Below are 10,649 nucleotides of genomic sequence, written 5' to 3'. Positions count from 1 at the left end.
ATATGACAAAGAGTTCTACGCCATTGTTCGCTCTTTAGAGCATTGGAAGTACTACCTCCTTCCCCAACAGTTTGTCATCTACTCAGACCACCAGTCTCTCAAGTTCCTTAGCTCCCAACAGCATTTGAATGCTAAACATACCAAGTGGAGCGAATTCATTCAAGAATTTACCTTCGTGGTCAAGCACCGCCCAGGGGTAGAGAACAAAGTAGCTGACGCTCTTAGCCAAAGAATCCACATTCTCAACACTCTGACGGTTAGTGTCGTAGGCTTTGACAGGCTCAAGGATGAGTACACCTCCTGTCTAAACTTTGGTATCATTTATAATGAGGTTAAAGATGGCAACCGCCATGATCATGTGGATTTCCTTATCGATGATGGCTACCTGTTCCGTGGGTCGAGATTGTGCATTCCCCGCACATCACTACACAATTTTCTTGTTTTGGAATTGCATGCTGGAGGATTAGCAGGACACTTCGGTGTTCAGAAGACTATGGCCCTAGTTGAAGATAGGTTCTATTGGCCTTCCCTTAAGCATGATGTTTCTCGAACCCTTTCCTAGTGTCGTACGTGCCATACGACCAAGGCAAAGAAGAGGAATACTGGATTATACACGCCTCTTCCTATTCCTGAGGCACCTTGGAAGGACATTAGCATGGATTTCGTGCTTGGGTTGCCTAAGACAGTGAGAGGGCACGACTCTGTCTTAGTTGTGGTTGATAGATTCTCAAAGATGAAACATTTCATTCCGTGCAGTAGGACTACCGATGCCTCACATCTGGCAAAGCTTTTCTTTCGAGAGGTTGTGCGTCTTCATGATTTGCCTACTACTATTGTGTCTGATAGGGATGTCAAGTTTGTCAGCTATTTTTGGAAGATCCTTTGGAACCTCTTCGGGACACAACTAAAGTTCTCGTCTACTTTCCACCCTCAAACTAACGGACAGACTGAAGTAACTAACCGTAGTTTAGGTGACTTGCTTTGTAGTTTAGTTGGCGATAAGCCTGGTAACTGGGATTTAGTCTTGCCTATAGCTGAATTTGCTTACAATAACTGGTCAATAGATCCACTGGCAAAAGCCCATTCCAAATTGTTCAGGGTTACAACCCAAAGCAGCCTATTGACCTTGTTCCCCTTCCCCTGTCTGCTCGCCCTTCTGAGTCCGCCGAGACCTTTGCATATCGCCTTCACGATATTCATGCTGAGGTTAGGCGTAAGTTAACTTTAAATAATGACAGGTATAAGATAGCTGCTGATGTCCATCGACGTCACCAGGAGTCCGATGTTGGCGACCTTGTCATGGCTCGTATACGGCCTGAACGTTTCCTAAAGAGGCCTTACAAGAAGCTACATGCCCATGTCTTTGGCCCGTTTTGCATTTCCAAGAAGTTAGGGCCTAATGCATATTTATTAGTGACCTCCAGATATGGCTATCAGTCCAGTATTTAATATTGAGGATCTTGTTCCTTATCGGGGCACTTTCGAGCTGCCCCCTTTGTTTTCTGATGATGCTGTAGGTACCCCGACCCACCAAGCCCCAACTCCACCGTCGCTTAAGGTTGCGCCACCTGCCCAAGCCATTGACGCCGTGATGGATGAGCAGACAATATCCACTCCAGCAGGTCCCATCAGTCGTTACCTCGTTCATTGGAAAGGCTACAATGATGCAGACGCCACGTGGCTCACCGAGGACGAATTCCGTCGTATAGACCCCGCCTTCCTTGATGACTTCCAGCTGTCCAACTCTCCAGTGGCGAGTTCTTCCAACCCGGGGAGAAATGATGCAGATTTAATTTAACTAATTAATTATTTTTATTGTTGTTTATTAAAAAAATCATTGAAATCACAAATAAAAATTTTGAAATCCAATGTCACCCTATTCAACCAAATCAAATTAAAGGAGAAGGAGTGTGATTTTGTTAAATCTAATTTGATATTTGGATTTTACATGAAAAATTGTGTAGGAATGGCCCAAGAGATTGATTGATAAAACAAGAAGGAAATAATTATGTCAAAAATCAAGAAAAAAGGGGTTTAATTGAATTTAATGTCAAGCATTAGTGTTCATGCTAAGAATATTGGTAATTTAGAATGTGTCTATACTTGGATTGATAGGCATTTTGCAAGAAATCAAAGAGGAGCACAATCCTTCTAAAGAGGTCGAATTGAATAAGTAATCAAGAGGTAGTATTAAACTCATAATTTGAATGCTTTCTTACTTGTTTAAATATGTTTGTGTTATGTGATTTATTTTGCCATTATGTGATTGAGCAAATTATGTGATTATGTATGAAATTCTATGTTGAGCATGCCTTGGCAATATGTTATGAAGAATGGTATGATGACTTAATTGATTGCTCTCTTTCTATGACAAATGGTATGCACATACAATGTTGCATGACAACGTTATTTTCATGATAACGTAGCACATTTTTACATAGCACGATTAGTATGATTGTTATGATTCATTACTATTGAGATTTTTATGAAATCTCATTCTTTTTATGTTCAAATATTCACCAACCAAGGGTTGGACCAAGTAAAGACAAAGGAAAGGAGATCATTTTAGGAGATAACTAGTTGTTATGCTTCTTGGAATAATATTTGTGCTCCTTATGAATTGTTTTAAATTATTGTAAATTATGTTGGATAATGTATTCATGACCTAAGTGAACATGCATATTATTATATTACCAAGACATCATGAGTTGGCATGAGCAATGTGATTGAAAGAGTCATATGCAATGAAAAGGGAAAAATAATCAAGAATGGCAATTAAATGGGATAAAAGTTAACTTTTTTAGGGTAAAGTTTGACCAATAAGACTCTGTGCAATTGGACGAGAATTTCACTATTTGGTAGGTTTATAGATCATATTTTTAGTTTTAAAACAAGTGGTATTTCATAAAATTTAGAGTTTTGTACAAAAAGTTATATCCTTTCAAAGTTGGGCATAAATTCTGAAAAATTGAAAAATAACCATATAAACTGTACCACTTTACGTGAAATCTGGGACTGATTGGTGAATTCTGGATGCTAATAAATATTTTTCCCTTAAAGATTGCATTAAGAGCTTTAAGTAGAACTTAGAACCTCTTCATTTCAATTTTTCTAGAGTTAGTTATAAATTTTCAAAATTTGGCCTTTATTCAGGTTATAATGAATAGTAATTCGAATTAAGTGAAATTTTAAGTTTGAATTTTTCTAACTTAAGGCAATAAGATATGATTCCAAATGGTTTTAATTGAGGTAAAATATGATCAAAAAATAAGGTGTGATAAGAAGCAACCCCCTCTCTACCTGAGTAGATAGGGAGCACTGAGTAGAACCTCATGTCGAAAAGCCTAGCTCTTATGAAGCTAATAGTTATAGACCCATCTAGCGAAATCTTTAGGCGCCAAATGATTGTTAGGCATGGTTTTAGTAAGAGAAATACCAAATCTTAAATTCGGGGATCCCTAGCAAATTTTGTGCCTAGGAACTCTTTGTTGATATGAGGAGAATCTCCAAGAAGATGGAAGCCACATGTCTCAATGGATAAAGCTAGGGTCATCATTATAGTTAGTAAAATGGGAATAACATATTGACAAACTCCAAGATTTTTGGAGCGAAGATAACCAACACATTAGGAGAGGATCGGGTAGGGGTCTTTATAGGCTCTAAGAGAAACATCCCAGCTAAATGCTGGACCCGTGGCAAGGAGAATAGTCCTAACATTAGATGTAGAGTTGGTAATGCAGGCTGACGGTACGGATATGGGCTAGTCCATGGTGGATTGGGCCAAAAGCGGTACGAGCTGAAATGCCAGCCCACACCCACCAAAACTGGCTACTAGGTTGGTTATATTATTTTTTTAAAAAAAATTATGTTGTTACAAAATGAAAACAAGGAGCTAAGGACTAAAATGACATTCAAACATAAGTTAATAATTGTTTGGCAATTTAACATCACTCATCATTACAAAATAGTGAAATACATTATTTAGAACTGTAAAAGAAAAACTTGAGTACGGGACAAGCGAAGAATTTAATCTAATAAATGGGTGTGATTATATACATACAAATCGAAGAGGATTCTAAATTGGGGTAGTTATTTTTGCTACCACTTCGAAACTGTAAAATTTTGCGTCTCAATCATAAATGTATATTAATTTGCCTAGATGTTAACAAAATTATAAATCAACGTCTGGAAGGCAGAAGATATATGAGATAGAGAATAAAGATATGATGTTGATTATTGATATGCACACAAAAGTTTTTTTTTAATTTCATGATTAAAATTTCTCTATTTCAGTTTTATTAGATAAAAAGAATTCTTATTATTAGTATAGGTTCGGCTTTAAAGTTGGAATGTTAAAAGTTGGACTTGGAATGTTGGACTTGAGTAGTGAATTGTAATAATAATAAAAGATTGATTTATATAAAAAGAAAAAAAGGGGGCTGGCAAAGTGATTTCAAAACGGTGCAAGCTGAGGTAATCCATACCTTGGCGGGTTGGTATTTTGCTAACCCAAGCCCGTATTACCGGCTCTAATTAGATGCCAGCCCAACAATAGCGATTGTGGCTGTGAATGTCACATCTAGTAATTTGGTAATTAGGAGTAAAGACATTCCTAGGTAGTTAAGGGCCATAATAATAGGAAGAAATAAGAGGACACAATTCTTAAAGTTAAGATAGTGTCGGGATAAAAGTACGATTTATGGTGATTTTTCAAATTTAAGATTTGAAATCTAAAAAAACTTTTGACCAATGGAACAGTAGTAAGTTCTGTACAAATCTGGCACTGTTTCACATTAAATTGGTTCTTAAGATTATTTTTTCTTGAAAGAGCGTTCAAACAAATTTCAGTAGGACTTAGAAGCATTTTGTTTTTATTTTTTAAAATTAATTATGAATTTTCAAAGTTGGATAGAAATTCTAGAATTACCAAGTGAATAGTGAATCTATAAGTAACATCCTAATTACATTTTTCTTGAGGTTAATGCCCTCTAAAGTGATCTAAAATTATATTAAATGGACTCTAAGGTAATATAATAGTTAGGTGTAACGATGAACACTATAACACCTTAACTTATAATCCTTATTCATATCAAATAAAAACAATTAGAATCACTCATTAAGTCTTTAAGTTGGAAAAATTCAAATTTAAAAATTAATATTCTTGGGTTACTATTCATTGTAACCTTGAAACTGGTCTCATTTTGAAAAATCATAACTGAATCTAAAAATGTTAAAATGAGGTGATTCCAAGTTTTATTTACAGCTTTCTAATAGATCTTCAAAGAAAAAATACTTTTGGGTTATGAATCCATCTCATGTGTGCCCAGTTTTCATGCCAATATACACTGCTCATATGGTCAATTTTTCAGTTTTTCAGAATATATGCCTAACTTTGGGTAGGCATAACGTTTTATACCAAATCTAATTTTAATTACTTATAACTCATTTTAAAGCTAAAAATGAGATCTATTTATCTCCCCAGTTTCATGATAAAACTTCTTCATTTGCCCAAAATCATGTGGGCTCCATTATTGGCTCATTTTAGGTCATTTTCATCCCCTTTAGGTGTCAACTTTGAACAATTATATGACAACAATCCAAAACATGCTTCTACCATACTTCACAGCATATAAACTAATCTTTGCTTACATTACAGATCATAAAGTAATCATCAAGTCATCAAAAGATATATATATATATATATTATAATATTGTAACACATTGATTATAAGTTCATACAAAACATATCATAACCATTCTTCATGCTAAGGCCACTTCCTTGCCTTTTTCTTGAGTAAGGCCTAAATAGTGTTAATTTAAGCATAAAGAAGGGTGAGATTTCATGAAAATCTCAATAGCATGGAACCACAATTACAATGTTAAACAAGCAAAGCATGTCAAGTCATATGTCAAATGTTATCCTCATGTTAACAACCAACATTCATGCCATGGAAAGGGAGCAATATACCAGATCAATACTCAACTCAACAATGTATATTGCCAAGGCATAAAATATAAGGAGTTAAGACATTATCGTATATCTAGCTCTACCACATCATGGCATATAAACAAAGAATAACACATAGCAACAAACCATTCAAATTAACATTAAATTGTAAGTTCTATACTACCTCATGATACACTTGATTCCTTGGTTTCTTGTCCTTGTTCTTGAGTTATTTCTTGATCAACAATAATGCCCATGAAAAAACAACAACAATGACATTCTAAATCAATTGCGTAATTCCATTAAACACTTAACTCTAAAATGCTAAACCTTTAATCATTATTTTAGGAGTTTAATATCATCTTCTTTAACATAACTCCCATATGCTTTTCTTGCATGATTTTTCATGTAGAATCCATATATGAACTTTTCTTCTTAGCCGAGAGCTATGCCTAGGGTTCTAAAAATTTCATTTTCAATTTCAATACTTCTAAACACATGCTCTCTACATACACCTACACAAAGTTACTTTCTAAACTCATTGGAAGCATCAAAATAACAAAAATCAAATCCTAGCATGGAGAACCAGCTCTAGCTGAATAGTGTCCCTAGATTGTACAAGTTAAAATCTTTCCAATAACATGGTTTAACCATCATCAATCAACCATTTTTTATCCCCTAATCTATATATAAACTTAGAATCAATCATATCTCATCACAAACTAATTTGACCAACTATGCCGAGGGTTTTCAACTATCAAACTCCATCAAACTCATGTCAGAAACCATCAATCCATAGAGTATCATGGACCAAGAAAGAAAACCTAGTTTTTACCTTGATTTAGGACCTCAATCCACCTTGGTTTGCCTTTTTCCTCTTCTCCTTCTTCTTCTTCTCACAAACTCTTCTCCCTCTCTTGCTGTCAATATTGAACAAAATGGCTAGGGAAGGGAGGGGAGAGTATATATAAAATTGGCTCCTTTCTTTACCATATGGTAACTTTGTTTACCATCCAATTTTTACCCCGAACACTTGGCACTATCTTGCCTTCTGTTCCCTCTTAATTTCACCATATAGGCGCTTTTAGGCGTTCTCCCATTGAATGAAGATGCCACCTCATGGGATACTTAGACATGCATGTGGGAAAATCACCATTTTTTATTCATAATTCCATTTTTCCATGTCTAACATTCAACAAATTGTTTTATTCCACTTACGTCTTCTCCCTCCTCATCTGGCGCCATACTAACTAGAAAAATGGAGGAAAATTTTGCTCCACCAAGCTTATGGTTATTACACTGTATAATCTTAAAATATCAGTTAAATTTTTCTTGGATCTTGTTAAATTTGTTGCTTCCAAAAATTTATTTCCTTGCACCAATAGCTTTCTTTTAATGAGGAGAGGTTTTTTTTTAATTTTTTTTAGTTTTTATTTTGTCCTATAACTCTTTCAATTAAATTTGTCATGAAATCACCCTTTTACCTATATAATTTGGTTTTAAATATTTTAAAGCTAAATTTTGCATCTCCAGAGGCAAGAAATAATTTTTAATTCATAATAACTCCCAAATAAATTTTCTAGTTTTTTCATGAATTATTAAGGTCCCTATATATTTTAAATAATTCAATTTGACCAATTTTTTTTAATTAGACAAAATGCCATGAAATTACAGAAAATTCTAAAATATATTATTTTCATGTTATTTTCATTTTTCAGCCTTAAACATTATTCTAAACCTTTTCTTCTATTTTCGTGATTTTTTGAGAATTTTTTAAAAATTTTGATATAATTTCCCAATTTGTTCTATCTTAACTTGATATTTTGAAAATGACAGGCTAGTCCCTGCTCAAGTTTCAATTCAAAAGTTGTCCCGTCTATCTGTCTATGACACTGATTGATCCTTGATCTTCTTTATATTCCCTATTTTCAAGGTTAACATTAATAGGATGTGGCAAACACCACATTTTCTCTGGGCCAATGAGAAATATTAAATGTAAATAAAATTAATAAAAAAATTAAAGAATAATAGTTAAAGAAACTAATCCTCCTTGATTCTTTCTTGGAAGCAAAGTTTAAAAAGTCCACCATGTGGCAAATTAAAAAGGAAAAATTAAATAAAACATTCTCTCTATAATAAATAGTAATAAAATAAAAGATGAGAATTAAAAGCCAATTAACTGCGCATTAGAAAAAATGGGGTGGATTCTTTTAAAAAAAAAGGAAATAGGAAAATTCAAAAAATCAAAATCAAAATCTTTCATTTAAGATGATTAGCTTCTCAATTTGTAAATATCATTTGATGCCATTATTGTGAAAAACTAGAAAAATGAAAACTAAAATAAAAATTATGATTTGATGATGATTTGATGCTTAAATAGGAAGTTATATAATGAATAATAATTGAGAAAAAATAAAGAAAAAAGAAAATTGAAAAAAATTGAAAAATCCTAGCTAGAGCCTATAAATAGGAGAGTAAGTTAGAGGAAGGGGGAAAAAAAGATTCCTGGAGAGAAAGGAGGCAAGGTAGAATTTCTTTCTATCATCTTTTGTAAAGAAGGGCTATTCATGGTGAAAGTTACTGGACTATTTGTTTCATCTTTACCTTTTTATCTAAGAAAGCTCCGGGGTTCTTGTCTAAGCCAAGGAACATCCCTAACAAGAGATGGGGGTTTAGTCATTTGAGCACTACACTCACCGCCATGCATAACTTGTTTTCATTTTTATTTTTTCCCCTCACTTTCCCATTCCTTGGCCTTTTGTTCTGGGAATAAAAAAAGGGTTTTGTTTTCTTAAGTAGATCATCCGCACCTCTCATTTTTTAAGACATATCATATATATATATATATATATATTTATACTTACCTCCACCTTTTCCTATCTACGTTTCCCTTCTTCCCTTCTTCCTTTTTTTTAATTTATTTTTATTGATTCATTTTATTTCATTTTATTCATGTCATTTTCCTTGATGTGTATTTACTCTTTATTGGCACATTACGTAATGTCTTCTTTCTTTTTAGCCAATTGATAAATGGAGCATCAAGTATGGATTTCCCTTCCTATCTAATGTATTTGGCTTGAATTTCATAATGAATTAATTTTGGGTGTTCTTTCTTTTTGTTTTCAAAAGTACCTCCTTTTTTAAATACTATACTATGTGATGTTCTTAGAATCTTTACAGGTATCTAAATTCATTAGTAAATCATGTGAAATTATGGGAGTCTTTGCAGGAATGCCACTATGGTTGCGCAAGTTTTCTTTTTAAAATAAGATGGGAGAAAATAATTTTGGCCTAATGTTTATAAATGAATAATAAAATAAAAAAACATTTTTTAAAATATATATATACACACATATATATAATTTCAAAATCTATTTTAGAGCTGTGTGAGAGTTTTAGAACCTCCGCCGGCTCGAATGATTATTCTCCCGTGTAAAGTTATGGGACCTCTGCAGAGAGGGTAATCCAAAATTTATTTCAAAAACTATTTTCTAAATAAAAATACAAAAATTATTTTCATATATTAAAAAATACCAACCCACAAAAATATCTTTTTTAATTGAATAAATATTTTTATAAAAAATACCAACCAAGTGACAAGTATTTTTATCCCTGAACTACATGCGTTTTGATCTCTCTAAAGAGTACATAGACTTTAGGCTTTCACCCTAAGTCAAGTCTAGCTTTATAAATAAACTATTCTTTTCTTTTAATTTTTTCCCTTTTTGTCGTAAAAGGTTTTTCTTTATTTTTATTTCTTTTTTAAGGGTTGTGAAAATATAATAATAGGGCATATTATACTCAAATAATCGACTGAGGGTGACTGTTTTCTTGAATGGGTGCTGTGGGGTGCTTAACATCTTTCCCACACACCATCAATTTCCAAATCCTATCCAGTTTTTATTGACCATACATTTTAGGTTTCCAAAATTAAACTTATAAGATTTTGGTGATGACTTTTTCTTCTCTCCTTTTTATGGGAAGACTAGGATTCGAGCGTGACGATGGCCATGAAGCTCACATACTAGCCAAAATTGCACATGCCCATGCTACGCAACACGTTTGCCATTCTAGATAATAGCCCAATAGATTACCCTAGGCCAGACAATTATATGACTAATTAGCCTGGTTGTAAGATCTTAATTTACCAACCAATTTCATATCAAATAGAAACAACTAGAACCATATAATAAGTCCTTAAGTTAGAAAAATTTGAATTTTTAAATTTCTTTCCTCAAGTTACTATTCATTATAACCCTAAATTTGGCTAAATTTTAAAAAATCATAATTAATTCTAGAAAAATCGAAATGACAAGTTCTACTTGAAGCTTACAACAAGATCTTTAAAGAAAAAAATACTTCTAGATTGCAAGCTCAACTCATGTGTGCTCAATTTCCACATCAATGTGCACTGTTCATTTAGTCAATTTTTCAATTTTTTAGAATTTATGCCTAACTTTAGAAAGGCATAAATTTTTGTATAAAGCGTCAATTTTTATGAATTACCACTCATTTGAAAGCTAGAAATAAAATCTATCAATATCCCAAATTTCCTGATTGAATTTCTTTATTTGCTTAAAATCACATGTGGTCTTGGCCCAATGTAGGTTAACTTTTATCCCTTAAAAGCTCAACTTAACATAAGTTAGTCTTAGCAATTCAAGCAAATTTATACCATATTTCACAACACTTGTCAAGCATT

General features: G+C 33.2%; 1 protein-coding gene across 1 annotated transcript; it reads left to right on the top strand.

The window, feature by feature from the left end:
* Positions 1-655: 655 nt before the first annotated feature.
* On the top strand, positions 656-1,798 carry LOC114726073 (uncharacterized). Its single transcript, XM_028912640.1, has 3 exons — positions 656-855; positions 1,065-1,441; positions 1,518-1,798. Exons 1-3 carry the CDS (start codon positions 656-658, stop codon positions 1,796-1,798), a joined length of 858 nt encoding a protein of 285 aa, XP_028768473.1.
* The last annotated feature ends 8,851 nt before the right edge of the window (positions 1,799-10,649 follow it).

This window comes from Neltuma alba, unplaced genomic scaffold (assembly GCF_004799145.2).
Source record: "Neltuma alba isolate B1F8T4 unplaced genomic scaffold, ASM479914v2 tig00012335_pilon, whole genome shotgun sequence".
Lineage (NCBI taxonomy): Eukaryota > Viridiplantae > Streptophyta > Magnoliopsida > Fabales > Fabaceae > Neltuma > Neltuma alba.
The sequence above is the reverse complement of the archived record's forward strand: the minus strand, read 5'-3'. Positions and strand labels throughout refer to the sequence as shown.

What these genes read in the sequence shown, in the direction of transcription:
- LOC114726073 (XM_028912640.1), top strand. Translation starts at nt 656, where the DNA reads ATGGATTTCGTGCTTGGGTTGCCTAAGACAGTGAGAGGGCACGACTCT. An exon ending in GTGTCTGATAGGGATGTCAA is followed by an intron (nt 856 to 1,064) that starts GTTTGTCAGCTA and finishes ACTGGTCAATAG; the next exon opens with ATCCACTGGCAAAAGCCCAT. An exon ending in CAGATATGGCTATCAGTCCA is followed by an intron (nt 1,442 to 1,517) that starts GTATTTAATATT and finishes ATGATGCTGTAG; the next exon opens with GTACCCCGACCCACCAAGCC.